We start from the raw sequence: 21,503 nt of genomic DNA on the forward strand, positions 1-21,503 counted from the left end.
CATAATCAGCAAAAGTAAGGCCTAATGAGAGGCAGAATAGGGAATGGCCAAAAGCACGGGCTTTGCCTCCCTTTAGCCATGTGACCTGGGCAGCTTTCTCAACCTCTCCGTTGCCTCATCTTCAACATGAGAATAATTCTAGCACTGCCTCATAGCCGTGTTGTAAAGACTGAATGAGAATGCACAGAAAACTATTAGCTCAAGGCCTGCCACGTATTAAATGCTCAGGAGTATTGGCTGCCATCACTATTGTTGATATTACTGCTTTTTTATTTGTTTTCAGATTTTAGGGGAAAAAAGTTTTTTTCAGTAGGAAATATCTTTTAAAATGAATAAAAAACATTAAGTCATTAGGAATTCTGGTGTGGTGGTATTTTCTGATACATCTAGTTATTGCCATCTTAAGATTGACTTGCATAGCAAAGTTGGAGCTTTACAAAGCACTCTATGTCGTTTTAAGATTACATACTACCTGCTACATCTAGAATTTACAGAGTAATGAGGATGCCTTTAAAGCTTTGTGACCCTCCAGCGTACTGGATATTTTTGTGTTTTTGCTCTAATCTGGTTCCCAAGAGGCAGTATGACCTCGGTTGAAAGCATGGCCAGATGCTTCCATTTACCAGGGATTTGTCCTTGGGCAGGTGGCTTAACTTGTCTGAGTGTAGATTTCATGCTCTTTACCGTAAGGGCATGAGACTATATGGTTTGGCATAACTCACTCTTATCTATATTAATGAAGAGGAAGACTTAACAGTAGATTCAACAAAACAGCAATATGGTCTTCTGATCTATTGAAGAAAGTGATATGGCTAAAGACCTGCAGAAAACTATTATGTCCTTTCAGGATATTATGAAATGATTCAGTTATTTGAGGGTTTTTGTTTTTTTGGGTTTTGTTGTTGGTGGTGTGTGTGTGTGTTTCAGAAGCACACAGTGAACTTAGGACAGCAAATATGGTTTTCTGAGTTTATTTAGGACAGCCAGGAAGTGCTCCCTTTTATAAGAGGATTCAAAGGAGTCACTGCATATTTGGTTCTTTGTACTGTTGAATAAGCTGGATTTGAAGTCAGGAAACTATATGCCGTGCACTCCTAGCAGTCACTTGTTGATAAAAATGTTCCCAGATATTGATGTGAGGTATATGGTTTTTAGACAGAAACAGTACATTCTACATTTCAGGTCATGCTGTCACAAACTCATCCTAGACGGTAACCGCTATACAGCTGTTCAGTGCCAGCTTTTAACTAAATGTGATAGAACATAAAGCAACTGAAAAATTCCACTGTGCCTTGTGGGCTCAGAGCTGTATATCACTGATTGAATAGGTTTAGACAACACTGAATCAGGTACAAATTGATTCCTAAAGTTTATGGGGGTCCTCAGAGAGATGCCTTATCCTTGGAATGTGCAGAGATGAAAGTAGCATGAGTTTGTTGAAATGAGAAGCTATAATGAAAGATTGAAACATTTGTGCCTTATTAGTTTATCATAAATTAAAGGCTAATCCTGATAGAGATCATGAATTAGCTAATAGGGCCTTTTACGTGCATATAATTTATTTTCTTAAAAATTTTCCTTTTTTGTTTACTAGTAAAAAATAGTTTTAATTAAAAGCTTTTGTCGGGAGGAGGGAGGGCTCCTGGGTGGCTCAATCGGTTAAGCATCCGACTCTTGATTTAGGCTGAGGTTATGATCTCCCAGTTGTGAGATGGAGCCCCAATTCTGGTACCACACTGGGTGAAGATTCTGTATCTTTCTCTCTCCCTCTGTCCCTGTCACACAAACTCGGGCTCTCTCTTTCTCAGTCTCTTTGTCTCTCTCTCTCATTAAAATAAAAGGAAAGAAAAAAGAAAATCTTTTTGGGTGGTTTGAATCAAAAACATAGGAAAGTAATATCAAATTATATCCTACAAGAGATTCTTTTGATTGTTAATTTGGACATTATGCCTTTATATTTCACATTACTTTTTCACAAGTAAAGATACCATCTTACTCTAATCTATTCTCAGTTGCTCGATTTCATAAAGAAGCAGCCCAGTCATGATTTTGGTGAGGACCTGATGTGAGTCTCCATTTCCCTGTATTCATAGGAATGTTTAACTATAGAGAGGCTGGTTTTCAATCAGTTGATTTCTTTACTTTCCCACCCTCACCTCCATAAAAATATAGTCTGATCTTGGGGTATCTTGAGACAAGTCAAGAGTCCTCTCTTCCATTTAGTACTCAGTTATTTTTTTTCTGAGAGATTATGTACAAGTCACTTAAACTTTTTACAGCATAAATCAGGTAAAGAGAAAAAGTAAAACTCAATTTAGAAATGGTTCTGATACAAAAACCTCTACTTACAGTATGGATTTTGATTATTTTTAATAAAAAAAAATCAAGTACTTTGTAGCTGATGTAACACATGACGACAAACACTTTCAGTTCTTTTTCATGGTAAAAGTAGAAAGACAATGCAGTGAGAAGGGTATTTGAGGCTGAGGGAGCAGAATGAGCAAAAACAGGAAAGAGAGTGGCATACTTAGGGATTCACAGAATAATCTCCTATGACTAGGATGGGCAGTGTTTAAAAGGTAGAGTGGACCTAGTTATAAAAGGTGTCGTATACCCCAAGCTAAAGAAGTTACTGACTGACAGCCACCTAAGGTTATGGTTTAGTTTGCTTGTTTTTGTTGTTGTTGCTGTTTCGCTTTTTAAAGCAGGGGAAAGCTTGTGTGAAAAGACTGTTGTCTTAGGAATGTCACTCTAGTGTCTCTAAAGGAGCATAGCTTGAAGAAAGAGAGATGTTCAGTTTCTGTTTCTGAAACATTATGATTGAATGGCTGTGATACTTCTGATTAGTTATGGACAGTACATGTGTGGAATGAGATAGTAGCAGAATTCTTGCCAGAGGGCAAGGTTTGTGAAACCCTGGCTTGTTAGTAATAGGTTCAAGAGTCAGCAGACTTTTTCTCAAAGGGCCAGATTTAAAATTTTTGAGGTTTACAAGCATTATGTTCTCTGTTGCAAATTATAGCTCCATAGCAGCCGTAGGCAATAAGTAAATAAATGTACATGGCTATGTTCCAGTAAAATTTTATTTACAAAAGTGGCCACTATAGGCTGTAGTTTGCCAACCCTGATTTAAACCATATTGAAATGAGGGTCAGCAGCAGGACTCTTAAGACCATCGTTTCATGTAGCAGCAAGAGGTAAGAAACTTCTCAAAGAGTGTTAGAGAAGCAGAAAAATAGGGAGGAAATGATGACTGAGAGTAGTGAGGGGAAGGGTGGTAAGCAGGAAGGATAGAGGACAACTCTATTTTTAAAAAGGCCATAGAAATTTGAATACTGACTAGTTATTTGATATTAAGAATCACTGATTTTTTTGATTGTGATAATGGTATTGTGGTTTTGTTCTTGAAAAGGATCTTTAAAAGAGATCCATATTAAAATGTTTATGGATGAAATGATATGATACCTGGAATTTGTTTCAAAATAATTCATTAACAGAGGAGAGGAATAGATAAAACAGAATAAGCCTTGAGTTGATAATATTTGGCCCTGGGTGATGGGATACATAGGTTATTCATTGTACTTGTCTCTCTGCTTTTGACTAAGTTTTGAAATTTCCATAATAAAAATTGATTTTTATAAAAGTTTTTGGATTTGGGAATGAAGGGGGAACCATTTGCTTCCCAAGAAGGAGAAAAAGCAATACCAAGGAAAGAAAGATAGAAGAAGCCCATGTCGAGGGAAAAACTTGGTGATGAGAATTTGGGAGGAAGTTCTCCAAGGACTCAGAATGAATGGAGTTGAGAGCATTCCTCACCTGTGGGCATTTTGTTTTATCACCTATACAAATATATCTAGAATCATGCAGTCAATGGCAGTTTCCTGCAGTGTGGGGAAATACAAGATGGATTTGTATTAAAATCTGTGTGTCTACTGATAGACATTTATGCTTTTGACATAATACACCAAGGGAATGAAATTCACATAACAGTGATCTCTAGAGATTTATAAAATGCAGTGGGGAAACACTAAACTATGCATTTTCTTCTGTGAGATGCTATGATTGTCATACCTTTAAGCCCCTCCTCCCCCTTTTTTAACACCATCATCTTAAGGCATGCCCGTTGTACACAACGTTTGGAAACTATAGGACAAAATACAGGAAAAGAATTAGCCTTCTTCCTAAGACACAGCTATAGTCAGTAACAAAATAACTGACTTTTCTAGGTTGGGTACAGGGGTTGAATAAAACACAATCCCCTGCCCTTCATGAATGTAAAGTATACTAAGGGGAAATGGACTGAGAAACAAGGGCAGTATTCTCCTAAATTTAATAGGATCTCTGAGCTTTCTGATGAATTTTTGGTTTATCAAGTATAAATGCTTTAAATAAATTTTTATGTTTTTCCTAATTTTCTGATAAATCTCACAAAATTTGGAACATCTCACATTGTGTTCTTTCTGACTTGAATTTTCCTTTATTTGATTTTTTTTCTGCTAACTAAAACCTACAGCAGAAAAGGGGTAGGGAGGTAAAGCATATGTGTTATGTGCTGTGTATCCTTTTTAGTAAAATGAAGGTTTTCTTTTATGTGACCTGTGAAAACCTTATATTTGAAATGTGACTGGGTATGCTAAGTATATAGTTCAGTTCTCTTCTTGGCTTTTGTTTTGTTTTCGTTCTCCAGTTGGGTGACAACTGAGAGAAGCAGTAGAATAGATACCTGTACCGCCCATGGATCAACAGGTGCAGTCTCTTCTCCATCATCTGAATTGGGCCAGTAATTTGTCATGTCATTTGCATTTATCCTGTTGTTTAAAGGTTATTTACTGAAGAGGTTCCCATTGTTCACAGCATAACAACATGGTGCATTCTAGAACTAGATTGAAAAACAGTCTGTAATTAGTCAACAGATAATTAGCACTTTCAGGATGCTGCTTTCGTCTTATAAGCATGTACTCTTAAAACGACCTAAATTATCTTCTGTAATCTACCTGGCATTTGTTTTATTGGTGCACACACTAGCACTCTTTAAGTAAGCGATGAATCAGTTTGAGAACTCAGAAGGTACTAGTAAACTTTCTACCAAGAATGGGCAGTGTTAGAATGCGGCATTTTTAAAACATGTTCAGTTTAGATTAGTGTTGCTAGTCCCCTCTCTTTTTCTCTTTAAAGTGTTATTTGCCAGATACTATCCGGAGGGTCAGATGACTTTGTAGGTATTTCTTCTTTATTTTTAAATTGCCAAGCATTTTATTTTTCAAATGTTCTAAAATGCAGCATTAACTAGAAATATTTAAGTTTCAGAAGCAAAATTTCAGTAAAACATTTGATTATCACAGTTTCTGTTCTTAGATGATAATCTCCTTGCAAAAGTTATAGTGGATTTCTCATTTAATATATGTTAAGTTACTATTTTAGCTCTTTGACTAGGAATAAACATTATCTTGAGTTTTTGAGGCAAGGCAGAATTATGTGCACATCATCAGTGATGCATTCAGTTGATTAATGTGAAGAAAATGGTGTGAGCTACATTTAAATTATTCCTATTCAAGTAACTTTTGACCTGTGATTTGATAATATTCAGCTGTTAGGTTCTACACATACATAGTTCATATTGTTTTTATGTTGAATTACTGACTTAATTTAAGACAAACTTTTACTTGTATGGGCTTACTTCAATCCATTACTCTCTGATCATTGACAAATACTTAACAAAGTCCTTGTGGAAAGAACATGGTTTTTATGATCTTGTGCATTTGGTCCTTTTTTTGTGACCTGAACTATGCATTAATAATATTTAGCTTTGTTAACATTAAGGAATACAGCATTAAAAATATGTTGACATATTATCTAGTGAAAGGCGAAAAAGTTATTATCTTAAGAGTATACAGATACATTTGGTACAGCCTTGCAATGCATTCTAGCCCTTTCATTGTATCTTTGTGCTGATGTATTTGACAAAGACAACTTTAATAATGCTGAACCTTAGTATTACCCACTTTCTGCTTGCATCACAGAATGTTTCTCTACTGAGCAGAATTTGAAAACAGAATGGTTTTATTTAAAAATTGAAATACTAGATTTTTAAGAAATTGCTAGTCTCTGATTCTATTTCTCTGTGAGCTTCCTATTCAAACCTTGAGAGCAAGATCCATCGGATAACTTATAAAAGTAAACTTTGTCCAGCATTAGGGCACTGTTATAGTTTTATTTAGTGTTCTATTACCTATTGCCACCTAACACATTACCCCAAAACGTAACAGCTTAAAACAAGAAACGTGTATTACCTCACAGTTTCTGGGACCAGGAATCCCAGTACAACTTAGCTGAGTGCCTGTGGCTCAGGGTCTCTAACAGGGCTGCAATCAGGCAGTCAAGGCTGTAGTCATCTCGGTTCAACCTGAACACTGCCTTCCAAGCTCACTGACCTGGCCTTGGCAAGGCTTAGGACCATAGTTGTTGGCTGGAGACATCTTTACCACATGACACTCTATAGGAAATGGCAGTTGACTTCCTCCAGAGCCCAGCAGGAAGAGTGTGCCAAGTAGGAAGCCACAGTCTCTTTGTAACCTAATGTCACAAGTGACCTTTTATTGTTTTGCCACAGTCTATTCCTTAGACCTGAGTTCCTAGGCGCAGCCAGACTCCAGGGGAGGTGATTACACAAGGGCATTAGTACCAGGTGGTGGGGATCTTAATGGTTGCCTGCTACATAGCTTATGAGTACTCTGGAATTTCTAGAGCTTTACCCTTGTTTTACAGGATAATAAAACTCCCTGTTCAGATAGAACTTCCTCTGCTTAGCTTGTCTCATAATTTTGAATTAATCATTTTATATGGAATGAGGCTCCAGGAAGGGGTGCAGACCAGGACATAGGTAAAGAACTGTTCATTTGCAGTTTTCCTTGCATAGCTTTTCCCAGTTATTTAGATAAGCAGCGTTGTTAAAATTCTAAGGTACTATTAAGAAAATGCACAGTTGGGAATATTTTATGCTCTGTTTATTATATAAATTCTAATGTCTACCTTGTTCAGTATTGGTAAAGGTTTTCAAGGCGTCATGAAAAGATGGGGATTTAAAGGCCAGCCTGCTACTCATGGTCAAACAAAAACCCACAGGAGACCTGGGGCTGTTTCAACTGGTGTAAGTATAACTTGAGTGACCTCTTTTTAATGCTAAATATTCAGCTTCTGCACATACAGTGCTCTAGTCTGTTCTTGGGATCAAGTCACATAATTTTAATCTGACTCCAGGTGGGTCATAGTACTTGTCACATTTTTATGAGTCCTGGTCTCACTTTCCAGAGCTAGACGTGAATCATTTCATAATAACCCACATACTTACAGCCAGTCTTCTCAGTACTTTTCCTTCCTGCTTTCTCATTTCCATCTCTGTCTCCCATCCTGCCCTCTGAAGTCTGCGGCAAGAAATCAGATACTAGAATGCCCTTCCAATCTGCCCCACTGGTTCCTTCCCAGAGTCATCTTTGCCTTAACAGAGACTGTTGGGGAAGATTGTCAAGAATGGTATCATGCAAGGGAGAAGTAGTAGAGGAAAAATGGAGAAACAAACAATAGGAACATAGAAAATGGAGAAGGGATTTTGTGTTCTGAAATAATTTCCTGTAAATTATAGGATTGAATATGATAAGTGAATATATTGACAATGGGAGCAAATTTCTCACTATTAGAAAAAGATACTCAGGTATGAAAAGGAGGGAAATTAGAACAAACCCTATAGGGTTGAATTCAGATTGTAGATATCAGTATACATTTACTGTATATGTATATAAGAGAAATAGATATGTTCTTATGTGTGTATTTATTTGTTCCTTAGCTCTCTGTCTGCTGAATATTCATAGCAGTATTCATAATAGCCAAAAAAGAGAAATAACCCAAATGTTCATCAGTTGATGAATAGGTAATTAAATGTAGTATATTCATACAATGTTACTTAGCAATAAAGTGGAATGAAGTACTGATACATGCCGCAACAGGGATGAACGTTGAAAACATGCTAAGGGAAAGAAACCAGTCACAGACTACATATTGTATGATTCCATTTACGTGAAATGTCCATTGTAGGCAAATCTGTGGAGATGAGAGTAGGTTAGTGGTTGCACAGGGCTGGGGGGAGTTGGAGGGAGTGACCACTAATGGGTTTGGAATATCTGTTTGAGATTGAATGAAAATGTTCTAAGATCGTTTGTGGTAATACACGACTCTCTGTGTATACTCAAATCTTTGAATTGTATACTTCAGGGGAGCCTGGATGGCTCAGTTGGTTAAGCCTCCGACTCTTGATTTCAGCTCAGATCACGATCTTATGGTTCAGTTCATAGGATCGAGCCCCGTGTTGGGACGCCACGGAGCCTGCCTAGGATTCTCTGTCTCTGCCCCTCCGCCTCTCACATACACGTGCTCTCTCAAATAAATGGGTAAATTTTAAAAAAATGGTTTTTAATTTAAATTGTATACTTTAAAAAGAGTAAAATGTGTGGTATGTGCATTGTACTTCAACAAAGCTCTTTTATTTTTTAAAATATTTATTTATTTATTTACTTAGAGCTTGAGCAGGGGAGGAGCAGAGAGAGAGGGAGAGACAGAATCCCAAGCAGGGTCCATGCTCAACTCAGAGCCCTACGTGGCGCTCAGTCTCACACTGTGAGATCATGACTTGAGTTGATGTCAACAGTCAGATGCTTAACCCACTAAGCCACTAAGGCACCCCTAGCTCTTTTAAAAATTAGGCTTGTTTTTTCTCTCTCTCTCTCTCTCTCTCTCTCACACACACACACACACACAATTAAAATGGCATGTGGAAGAACATGACTCGTTAGTTAATTGTCATGAAATAAATAAATGACATGTAGAAGAACCTATTTTTATCACTCAGCTTAGTTATTTGTCATGAAGTGCACTGTTCTGTGTTTGTAAATACTGCCATTCAGGATTAGCTGGTAAATACCTTTATAATCCAGAGAGGGTGTACTTTTAATGAGAATGTAAACTTAATCGGGGTGGGGGGGGGGGGCAGAGTCCTTTTTTAGTAATGTAATGTTAAACAAGGTGTGCCTATCACTGAGTGTGTTTCTAGAATGAGTAAGAGTGATAGTCTGTAACATGCAGAATTGTCTTTAATCTGTGTTGGTTACATAGTAACCAACTCTAATGCTATGGTGAGCAACTTCCGTGGGAGTTTTGTGGGTTGTCAGATTAGTGATACAGAAGTGTTTGTATTCCAAGAGTTCATGTGTCATGAGAAGCTTTCCCATTTGAGATGTAATTCAAATTTGCTTCTTTAGATGTAGTATTATCCATTACCAAAGCCAGAATCAGAGAGACTGTGTGAAGCTGTTTGAATTATATGAATCAGAGACAACCAGGACTGGACAAATTCGATATTCTAATAACTAATTCTGTCCTTTAATCATTCTGGGGAAGGAGAGTAACATCAAAAGCAAGAGTGGGGGAGTGGAACCATTCCAGCAGCAGTGGTGTGGATGGAGTCCATTAAGTCAGTTAATACAGAACATTAGTGAAAACAGACCAGGCAGTCAAGTCTTCCTTGAATGGTGGTGTGACGTGTATTTATGTCCTGTAATTTTTCTTTTCTCCTTCTCAACTGGTGTTAGCTCAGTTGCTACTCTCTTGTTACTGAGTTTTTCTCCTACATATGTTTCTTAGTCTGTATTTATTTTGTTGCTCTAACTTAATTTAGAAAGGAAATCCTCTGGGGTAAATATGTCTAAATCCATATTTAGTTCCTTACTGGGGCCTAGCAGAATGAGGAAAAAGTCCAACATTTTAATAACTCCTGTCTCAGTTTGCATTTCAGTTTGATCTGTTCTATTTGAAATTGAGAGTACTTAACAGTGCTAATTTTGGTTTTCTTGTGTAGGATGTTGCCAGAGTCTGGCCTGGAACTAAAATGCCTGGACAAATGGGAAACAAAGATAGGACAGAATATGGACTAAAAGTAAGTTTCTGAAGTTACTCTTTTTTAGGAATAGTTAAATTAATGCCTGAATGCAAAGGCACCAGAGGATGTTCTGCATGTGTGTCTGTGTAGAATCGTTCTGATACTTGAACTCTGTGTGTGTATAGCCATAGTCTGTGTTGGTAATGTGTTCATCTAACACCCAAGCTGTGGAATGTGCCGTCATAAAAAGAAAAAGTCATCTATTTGATCTGGTAGGTTTCTACAAGAAGACAGCGCGTGAACAAAAGTCAGATTCAGAGCATTGTGTAGAATACTGCCCTTTTATCAACTAATGAACAAAAGCTCCCTACATGTATATGTGGCTGTGCCGTTACATAAGCACAGAGAAAAGTGGGATTACGTGCCAGATTATTTTGGATTATATGTCAAAGGTGTGGATGGATAAAAGTGGATGTAGAGGAGGAGAGAGAGAGACCATCAACACAGGAGGGAAAGATAGTACTAAAAAAAGGATTGTGGTATATATCCATCTTTATAAAATAATTATATATATTTAAAGGGGAGAAGTTAAATTCAATCCCCGCTAATCTGAGGAATTTGACAAATAACCAGTGTTTCTATATGTATGTGTATACATTTCAAAGTATAGAAAGTATGAAGAAAATAGCTATTCTTGAAAACAATACCCCAAGATAAACACTATTAACATTTTGGTTCATGTTCTTCCAGCCTCTATTCTAGATATATATTTTTTTACTTATTTATAAATTCTGACCAGCAGAGTTTTTTAAACTTTAAATCTGAAGGTTTGTTCCCTTTTTTTTTTTTATTTATTTTGAGAGCTTCCATGAGTGGGGGAGGGGCAGAGAGAGGGAAAGAGAATCCCAAGCAGCAGAGCCCAATGCAGGGCTCAGTCCCACAAACCAAACATGTGATCATGACCTGAGCTGAAATCAAGAGTCAGACATACTGAGTCCCGCAGGCACTCCAAAGATTTTTATTCCCTTCTATTATTTTTACATCTGTGAGAGATCACCTGTTTGTATCTGTTTGTGGATATTTTTGTATGTCCAGGGTGGGGTGGTGGTATTTGCATGTGTGTATATGTGAGATATTTCAGTTTCCATAGTATTTTAACACTTAGCCTTTATTAGCTATGAACTGTGGGTCAGACTTTATTTTCACCTCACATGCTTTGTTCTTTCACTACCATTTCTTGACCATTCTCTCCCTTTGTGTAAATTTTTTTTTCACATGAAAGGCCATGGACATGAGAGCCATCTCCTCAGCACACTTATTTTGAAAATGAGACCCAGAGAAGTTGTAACTTCCCTAGTTTCTAATTGCAGGAAGCTAGTATTAAATAAAATTGAAATAAAATTACTACTTTATTTTCAAATTTTTATTTAAATTCTAGTTAGTTAACATACAGTTCAGTATTGGTTTCAGGAGAATTCAGTGATCCATCATTTACATCCAATACCCAGTGCTCATCACAAGTTCCCTCTTTAGTACCCATCAGCCTACTACTTCCCTCCATCAACCCTCAGTTTGTTCTCTATCTTTAAGAGTCTTTTGTGGTTTGTTTCCCTCCCTCTTTTTTCGTTTCCCCCCTTCCCATATGTCCATCTGTTTTGTTTCTTAAATTCCATATATGAGTGAAATCATATGGTATTTGTCTTTCTCTGAGTTATTTCACTTAGTATAATATACTCTAGCTCCATCCACGTTGTTGCAAATGGCAACACTCAATCTTTTTGATGGCTGAGTAATATTCCATTGTATCTGTATACACACCACATCTTCTTTATTCATCAGTTAATGGACATTTGAGCTCTTTACTTTGGCCATTGTTGATAATGTTGCTATAAACATAGGGGTGCACGTACCCCTTCAAATCTGTATGTTTGTAGCCTTTGGGTAAATACCAAGCAGTGCAATTGTTGGATCATAGGATAGTTCTCTTTTTAACTATCTGAGGAACCTCTGTACTGTTCTCCAGAGTGGCTGCATCAGTTTGCATACCCACCAACAGTGCAAGAGGTTTCCCCTTTCTCCACATCCTTGCCAACATCTGTTGTTTCTTGTGTTGTTAATTCTAGCCATTCTGATAGGTGTGAGGTGGTACCTCATTTTGGTTTTGATTTGTATTTCTCTGATGATGAGTGATGTTGAGCATCTTTTCATGTGTTTATTAGCCATCTGGATGTCTTCTTTGGAAAATGTCTTTCATGTCTTTTGCCCATTTCTTCACTGGATTATTTGTTTCTTCGGTGTTGAATTTGATAAATTCTTTATAGAGTTGGGATACTCACCCCTGTATTAGATATAATCATATTTATATTTAAAATGAGAGTTGGGGCACCTGGGTGGCTCAGTTGATTAAACATCCCACTCCTGATTTCAGCTCAGGTCATGATCTCACACATTCACGAGTTTGAGCACCATACAGGCCCACACTGACTCTCTCTGCCCCTCTTGCACATGCTCTCTCTCCCAAAATAAATAAACTTAAAATGAATGAATAAATAAAATGAAAACTTGCTACAACTTTTTTTTTTATAATTTACTTATTTTTTAATTTCCATCCAAGTTAGCATGCAACAATGATTTCAGGAGTAGATTCCTTAATGCCCCTTACCCATTTAGCCCATCCCCTCTCCCACAAACCCTACAGTAATCCTCTGTTTGTTCTCCATACTTAGTAGACTCTTCTGTTTTGTCCCCCTCCCTGTTTTTATATTACTTTTGCTTCCCTTCCTTTATGTTCATCTGTTTTGTCTATTCACGTCCTCATATGAGTGAAGTCATATATTTGTCTTTCTCTAATTTCACTTAGCATGATACACTCTAGTTCCATCCACGTAGTTGCAAATGGCAAGATTTCATACTTTCTGATTGCTGAGTAATGCTCCATTGTATATATATATATACACCACATCTTCTTTATCCATTCATCCATCAATGGACATTTGGGCACTTTCCATACTTTGGCTATTGTTGATAGCACTGCTGTAAACATTGGGTTGCAGGTGCCCCTTAGAAACAGCACACCTGTATCCCTTGGATAAATACCTAGTAGTGCAGTTGCTGGGTCATAGGGTAGTTCTATTTTTAATTTTTTGAGAAACCTCCATACTGTTTTCCGGAGTGGTGCACCAGCTTGCACTCCCACCAACAGTGCAAAAGAGATCCTCTTTCTCTGCATCCTCGCCAACATCTATTGTTGCCTGAGTTGTTAATGTTAACCATTCTGACAGGTGTGAGGTGGTATCTCATTGTGGTTTTGATTTGTATTTCTCTGATGATGAGTGATGTTGAGCATTTTCTCATGTGTCAGTTGGCCATCTGGATGTCTTCTTTGGAGAAGTGTCTATTCATGTCTTTTGCCCATTTCTTTACTGGATTCTTTGTTTTTTGGGTATTGAATTTGATAAGTTCTTTTTAGATTTTGGATACTAATCCTTTATTTGATATGTCATTTGCAAATAAATATCTTCTCCCATTCTCCCTTGCCTCTGGAGACGTTGAGGAAGACGTTGCATGACCAAGGTCAAAGAGGTTTTTGCCTGCTTTCTCCTCAAGGATTGTGATGGCTTCCTGTGTTACATTTAGGTCTTTTATCCATTTTGAGTTCATTTTTGTGTATGGTTTATGAAAGTGGTCCAAGTTCGTTTTTCTGCATGTCACTATCCAGTTTTCCGAGCACCACTTGCTGAAGAGACTGTCTTTATTCCATTGGATATTCTTTCCTTCTCTGTCAAAGATTAGTTGGCCATACGTTTGTGGGTCCATTTCTGAGTTCTCTATTATGTTCCATTGATCTGAGTGTTCTTGTGCCAGTACCATACTGTCTTGATGATTACAGCTTTGTAATACAACTAGAAGTCTGATGCCTCCTGCTTTGATTTTCTTTTTCAAGATAGCTTTGGCTATTCAAGGTCTTTTCTGGTTCCGTACAAATTTTAGGACTGTTTGTTCTAGCTCTGTGAAGAATGCTGGTGTTATTTTGATAGGGATTGCTGCTACCACTTTCATAACACATCTGTTATACTCTTATATTACAAGTCATCCATAGCATTTGAATTTTTCCTATTCTCATTCAACATTTTGAAGTGCTAGGGGGTGCCTGGCTGGCTTAGTCGGTTGGGCGTCCCTTCGGATCAGGTCTTGATCTCGCAGTCTGTGAGTTCAAGCCCCACGTCAGGCTCTGCACTGACAGCTCAGAGCCTGGAGCCTACTTCATATCCTGTCTCCCTCTCTCTCTACTCCTCCCCCACTCACACTCTGTCTCTCTCAAAAATAAAAACATTAAAAAAATTAAAAAAATTTTTTTTGAAGTGCTAATATGATGATTACTTTTTAGGCTACTTATAGACTCAGCTTGTAGTAACATATTGCTTGTTTTAATACAAGTATATTCTCAAATTTTTAACTACTGAAATTGCATTTCTTACTTTAGGTGTGGAGAATAAACACAAAGCACAATATAATCTATGTAAATGGCTCTGTACCTGGACATAAAAATTGCTTAGTAAAGGTATGTATATAAAATGTATGTAAACTCTTTATTTTCCGTTGTTTGGATACGTGAATATGTGCCATAAATTCTCCTTTGGCCCATAAATGTGGCTTGAAAATAAGTGGCTGTTTTTCCATAATCTTTGCCAAATTAAATTTTTTGCCACTTTTCAGTAGTACCTGACTGAAAAAGTTATACAAAATATCCTATACCTATGTTCATAAAAACATGAACCTGTGAGAATGGTAGGACCAATAAATAGAGGCTCTTTAGAAATGCAAAAAGGTGGGGTGCCTGGGTGGCTCAGTAGGTTGAGTGTGTGACTTCAGCTCAGGTCATGATCTCACAGTTGTTGCGTTCAGTCTCGGCTTCAGGCTCAGAGCTGAAGCTAACAGCTGTTAGCTCTGAGCCTGAAGCCTACTTCAGATTTTCTGTCTCCCTCTCCCTCTCTCTCTCAAAAATAATATTAAAAAAAAAAAAATAGGCTCAGAGGGGAATATGGTGGCATAAGAGGACGCTGGGTTCACCTCATCCTGCTGATCACTTAGATTCCACCCACATCTGCCCAAATAACCCAGAAAACCACCAGAAGACTAGCAGAACAGACACTCCGGAGCCAAGCATAGACAAAAGGACCATGGGAGAGGGTAGGAAGGGCGGAGAGGTGGTGGGTGCTACACGGACTGGTGGGAGGGAGCCGGGGTGGTGGAGGGGCAGCCTGCCCAGCAAGACAGAGCCCTGAAGTCTGGCTTCAAAAGCACAGGGGCCGGACTCCGTGAGTTCTGACAGCCAGTGGGCTGTCATCTGGAATGTTAAAATTCAACAGCTTTGCTCCCAGACAGCAGGGAGGGCAAGAGGACATCAGGAGGGAGAGTTGCTGAGCCCAAGAATACAGAGCTCAGCTTGGTGGGAGAACAAAGGCGCTGGTAAGCACCATCGCCCTCTCCCATCCCCCGCTGAAATTCGAAAGGGAACCAGTTCCCGTCACTGAACTTGCTTGCACCGTGCAAACTCCCAACGCTGTGATCCTGTGGATCCATCCCTCTGGCGGGTCGGCCTCCCTCCTGGTGCTCCTTCCGGTGCTGCAGGGCCCCTCCCGCAGGGGACCACTGAAGGCAAATGGAGCTAAGCCTGCCCCTCGCAGCCCTGTGCACCTTGCAGATCCACCCCGGCTAATACGCCAGATCCCATCAAAGCAGCACCACAAGCCTGGCAGTCTGCAAGTAGCCCAGACAGGGGCCACGCCACTCCACAGTGAGTCCTGCCCCTGGGAGAGGAGAAGATAAGGTACACACCAGTCTGACTGTGGCCCCGACCACCAACACAAGTTACTCCAGACAGCACAAGGGAAGTGCCCTGCAGTTTGGAGCCACTGCAGGGACTACCCAAAATGATGAAACAGAAGAATTCTCCTGAAAAGAAACTCCAGAAAGTAGCAACAGCTAACAAATTGATCAAAAACGATTTAAGCAATATAACGGAACAAGAATTTAGAGTAATAGTCATAAAATTAATCGCTGGGCTTGAGAAAAGCATAAAGGACAGCAGAGAATCTATGCTACAGAGATCAAGGGACTAAGAGATAGTCATGAGGAGCTAAAAATGCTATAAATGAGGTGCACAATAAAATGGAGGCGGCCATAGCACAGATTGAAGAGGCCGAGGAGAGAATAGGTGATTTAGAAGATAAAATTATGGAAAAAGAGGAAGCTGAGAAAAAGATTTAAAAAATCCAGGACTATGAGGGGAGAATTAGAGACCTAAAGTGATGCAATCAAATGGAACAATATCCGTATCATAGGAATTCCAGAAGAAGAAAGAGAGAAAGGGGCTGAAGGTGTACTTGAACAAATCATAGCTGAGAACTTCTCTGATCTGGGGAAGGAAAAAGGCATTGAAATCCAAGAGTCACAGAGAACGCCCTTCAGACATGAATTGATCATCTGCATGACATTATCAGAGTGAAACTGGCAAAGTACAAGGATAAAGAGAAAATTCTGAAAGCAGCTAGGGATACACAGGCTCTAACTTACAAAGATAGACACGTAAGAGTAGTGGCAGACCTATCTACTGAAACTTGGCAGGCCAGAAAGGAATGGCAGGAAATCTTCAATGTGATGAGCAGAAAAAAAACATGCAGCCGAGAATCCTTTATCCAGAAAGTCTGTCATTCAGAATAAAAGGAGAGATAAAGGTTTTCCCAAACAAAAACTGAAGGCATTCATCACCACTAAACCAGCCCTACAAGAGATCCTAAGGGGGATTGTGTGAGTGAAATGTTGCAAGGACCACAAAGTATCAGAGACATCACTACAAGCATGAAACCTACAGATGTGACAATAACTCTAAACCCGTATCCTTCAATACACTGAATGTAAATGGACTAAACGCTCCAACCAAAAGACACAGGATATCAGAATGGATAAAAACACAAGACCCATCTATTTGCTGTCTACAAAAGACTCATTTTAGACCTGAGGACACCTTCAGATTGAAAGTAAGGGGATAGAGAACTATCTGTCAAGCTACTGGAAGTCAAAAGAAAGCTGGAGTAGCCATACTTGTATCAGACAAACCAGACTTTAAAGGCTGTAGTGAGATGAAGAAGGGCATTATATAATTACAGGGTCTATCCATCAGGAAGAGCTAACTATTATAAATGTCTATGCCCCGGATATGGGAGCCCCCAAATATATAAAACTATCACAAACATAATTAACCTTATTGATAAGAATGTGGTAATTGCAGGGGACTTTAATACCCCACTTACAACAATGGATAGATCAACTAGACACAGGATCAATAAAGAAACAAGGGCCCTGAATGATACATTGGATTGGATGGACTTGACAGATATATTTAAAACTCTGCATCCCAGAGCAACAGAATATACTTTCTTCTCAAGTGCACATGGAACATTCTCTAAGATCACATACTGGGTCACAAGACAGCCCTTAATAAGTATAAAAGAATTGAGATCATACCATGCATACTTTCAGACCACAATGCTATGAAGCTTGAAATCAACCACAGGAAAAAGTCTGGAAAACCTCCAAAAGCATGGAGGTTAAAGAACACCCTACTAAAGAATGAATGGGTCAACCAGGCAATTAGAGAAGAAATTTAAAAATATATGGAAACAAATGAAAATGAAAATACAACAATCCAAACGCTCTGGGATGCAGCAAAGGCAGTCCTGAGAGGAAAATACATTGCAGTCCAGGCCTATCTCAAGAAACAAGAAAAATCCCAAATACAAAATCTAACAGCACACCTAAAGGAAATAGAAGCAGAACAGCAAGGATACCCCAAACCCAGCAGAAGAAGAGAAAGAATAAAGATCAGAGCAGAAATAAACAATATAGAACCTAAAAAAAAACTGTAGAGCAGATCAATGAAACCAAGACTTGGTTTTTTGAAAAAATAAACAAAATTGATAAACCTCTAGCCAGGCTTCTCAAAAAGGGAGATGACCCAAATAGATAAAATCATGAATGAAATTGGAATTATTACAACCAATCCCACAGAAATACAAGCAATTATCAGGGAATTACTATGAAAAAGTATATGCCAAAAAACTGGACAACCTGGAAAAAATGGACAAATTCCTAAGCACCCACACACTTCCAAAATTCAAACAGGAAGAAATAGAAAACTTGAACAGACCCATAACCAGCGAAGAAATGGAATCAGTTATCAAAAATCTCCCAAAATATAAGAGTCCAGGGCCAGATGGCTTCCCTGGGGAATTCTACCAGACATTTAAAGCACAGATAATACCTATCCTTCTCAAGCTATTCCAAAAAATAGAAAGGGAAGGAAAACTTCCAGAATCATTCTGTGAAACCAGCATTATTTTGATTCCTAAACCAGACAGAGACCCAGCAAAAAAAGAGAACTACAGGCCAATATCCCTGATGAATATGGATGCAGAAATTCTCAACAAGATACTAGCAAATGGAATTCAACAGCATATAAAAGGAATTATTCACCATGATGAAGTGGGATTCATTCCTGGGCTGCAGGGCTGGTTCAATATTTGCAAATCAATCACTGTGATACACCACAATAAAAGAAAAGATAAGAACCATATGATCCTGTCAATCGATGCAGAAAAAGCATTTGACAAAATTCAGCATCCTTTCTTAATAAAAACCCTCGAGAAAGTCGGGACAGAAGGAACATTCTTAAACATCCTAAAAGCCATTTATGAAAAGCCCACAGCTAATATCATCCCCAGTGGGGAAAAACTGAGAGCTTTCCCCCTGAGATCAGGAACACAACAGGGATGTCCACTCTCACCGCTGTTGTTTAACATAGTGTTGGAAGCATAGCATCAGCAATCAGACAACAAAAGGAAATCAAAGGCATCAAAATTGGCAAAGATGAAGTCAAGCTCTCACTTTTTGCAGATGACATGATATTATACATGGAAAACCCAATAGACTCCACCAAAAGTCTGCTAGAACTGATACATGAATTCAGCAAAATCGCAGGATACAAAATCAATGTACAGAAGGCAGTTGCATTCTTATACGCTAATAATGAAGCAACAGAAAGACACATAAACTGATCCCATTCACAATTGGACCAAGAACCATAAAATACCTAGGAATAAACCTAACCAAAGATGTAAAAGATATGTATGCTGAAAAGTATAGAAAGCTTATGAAGGAAATTGAAGAAGATACAAAGAAATGGAAAAACATTCTGTGTTCATGGATTGGAAGAATATTGTTAAAATGTCAATACTACCCAAAGCTATCTACACATTCAATGCAATCCCAATCAAAATTGCACCAGCATTCTTCTCGAAGCTAGAACAAGCAATCCTAAAATTTGTATGGAACCCCAAAAGACCCCGAATAGCCAAAGTAATTTTGAAGAAGACCAAAGTGGGAGGCATCACAATCCCAGACTTTAGCCTCTACTACAAAGCTGTAATCATCAAGACAGCATGGTGTTGGCACAAAAACAGACACATAGACCAATGGAATAGAATAGAGACTCCAGAATTGGACCCACAAAAGTATGGGCAAGTAATGTTTGACAAAACAGGGAAGAATATCCAATGGAAAAAAGACAGTCTCTTTAACAAATGGTGCTGGGAGAACTGGACGGCAACATGCAGAAGAATGAAACTAGACCACTTTCTTACACCAGTCACAAAAATAAAATGGATAAAGGACATGAATGTGAGACAGGAAACCATCAAAACCCTAGAGGACAAAGCAGGAAAAAACCTCTTTGACCTCAGCCGCAGCAACTTCTTACTCAACACATCTCCAAAGGCAAGGGAATTAAAAGCAAGAATGAACTATTGGGACCTCATGAAGATAAAAAGCTTCTGCACTGCAAAGGAAACAATCAAGAAAACTAAAAGGCGACCGACAGAATGGGAAAAGATATTTGCAAATGACCTATCAGACAAAGGGTTAGTATCCAAAATCTATAAAGAAGTCACCACACTTCACAACCGAAAAACAAATAATCCAGTGAAGAAATGGGCAGAAAACATGAATAGACACTTCTCTAAAGAAGACATCCAGATGGCCAACAGGCATGTGAAAAGATGCTCAATGTCACTCCTCATCAGGGAAATACGAATCAAAACCACACTCAGATATTACCTCACGCCAGTCAGAATGGCTAAAATGAACAAATCAGGAGACTATAGATGCTGGAGAGGATGTGGAGAAACGGGAACCCTCTTGCACTGTCGGTGGGAATGCAAACTGGTGCAGCCACTCTGGAAAACAGTGTGGAGGTTCCTCAAAAAACTAAAAATAGATCTACCCTATGACCCAGCAATAGCACTGCCAGGAATTAACCCAAGGGATACAGGAGTGCTAATGCATAGGGGCACTTGTACCCCAATGTTTATAGCAGCACTTTCAACAATAGCCAAATTATGGAAAGAGCCTAAATGTCCATCAACTGATGAATGGATAAAGAAATTGTGGTTTATATATACAGTGGAATACTACGTGGCAATGAGAAAGAATGAAATATGGCCCTTTGTAGCAACATGGATGGAACTGGAGAGTGTGATGCTAAGTGAAATAAGTCATACACAGAAAGACAGATACCATATGTTTTCACTCTTAGGTGGATCCTGAGAAACTTAACAGAAGACCATTGGGGAGGGGAAGGGGAAAAAAAAAAAGGGAGGGAGCCAAACCATAAGACACTCTACAAAACTGAGAACAAACTGAGGGTTGATGGGGGGTGGGAGGGAGAAGAGGGTGGGTGACGGGCATTGAGGAGGGCACCTGTTGGGATGAGCACTGGGTGTTGTATGGAAACCAATTTGACAATAAATTTCATATTAAAAAAAGAAAGAACTAGAAAAAGGATATTAGGATAACTGTTGCCAAAATATCAATATCCTTCCAAAAAAGAACTTCTAATTTTTTTTTTAAAATACTTTGACACAGGAACTGAAAATACACAAAATGGCAATTCAGTGAGAGAGTCAACAAGACCATTTGGTAAAGGGGCACTTGACTGGCTCAATTCGAAGAGTATGTGACTCTTGGTCTTGGGATTGTGAGTTCAGGCCCCACGTTGGGTATAGAGATTACTAAAAAAATATATAAATAAAACTTTATTTATTTATTTATTTTAAAGAAAGGTGGTAGGGGCATCTGGGTGGCTCAGTTGGGTTAACCATCCAACTTTGGCTTGGGTCATGATCTCACAGTTCGTGGGTTCAAGCCCCACAACTGTGCTGACAGTTCAGAGCCTGGAGCCTGCTTCGGATTCTGTGTCTCCCTCTCTCTCTGCCCCTCCTCTGCTCACAGTCCGTCTCTCTCAAAAATAAACATTAAAAAAAAAAAAAAGGTGGTAAAAGGTAAACATTTTAAGGAGGGATTCATTGTTACTAGCATTGTTATGATTATACTTTTAGTATTTTAAAAATATGCACATTCATATTTATGTTTAAAACAAAGTAAAAAAAAAATAATAGCATAAATTGGGGGAAAAAACTCTGTACTCTCACAGACTTGTTTCTATCAAATAAAATAGAAAGTA

At 38.5% G+C, this 21,503-nt stretch overlaps 1 protein-coding gene and 1 long non-coding RNA gene across 3 annotated transcripts in view; one reads left to right on the forward strand and one right to left on the reverse strand.

Moving 5' to 3' along the window:
• The window catches only part of MRPL3 (mitochondrial ribosomal protein L3), a 51,213-nt gene that overhangs the window by 26,179 nt on the left and 3,531 nt on the right, over nucleotides 1-21,503 (forward strand). For both annotated transcript variants that reach the window (XM_027061848.2, XM_015068453.3), the window contains exons 7-9: nucleotides 7,039-7,147; nucleotides 9,905-9,982; nucleotides 14,409-14,486. In XM_027061848.2, coding sequence (XP_026917649.1) covers nucleotides 7,039-7,147; nucleotides 9,905-9,982; nucleotides 14,409-14,486 — 265 coding nt within the window. The remainder of the gene's footprint in view (nucleotides 1-7,038; nucleotides 7,148-9,904; nucleotides 9,983-14,408; nucleotides 14,487-21,503) is intronic.
• The window catches only part of LOC113599971 (uncharacterized), an 83,868-nt gene continuing 63,317 nt past the window's right edge, over nucleotides 953-21,503 (reverse strand). The window contains exons 3-4 of the long non-coding RNA XR_003420969.2: nucleotides 7,349-7,421; nucleotides 953-4,879 (exon numbers count right to left, since the gene is read on the reverse strand). This is a non-coding gene — a long non-coding RNA (uncharacterized LOC113599971). The remainder of the gene's footprint in view (nucleotides 4,880-7,348; nucleotides 7,422-21,503) is intronic.

This window comes from Acinonyx jubatus, chromosome C2 (genome assembly GCF_027475565.1).
Source record: "Acinonyx jubatus isolate Ajub_Pintada_27869175 chromosome C2, VMU_Ajub_asm_v1.0, whole genome shotgun sequence".
Classification (NCBI taxonomy): Eukaryota; Metazoa; Chordata; class Mammalia; order Carnivora; family Felidae; genus Acinonyx; species Acinonyx jubatus.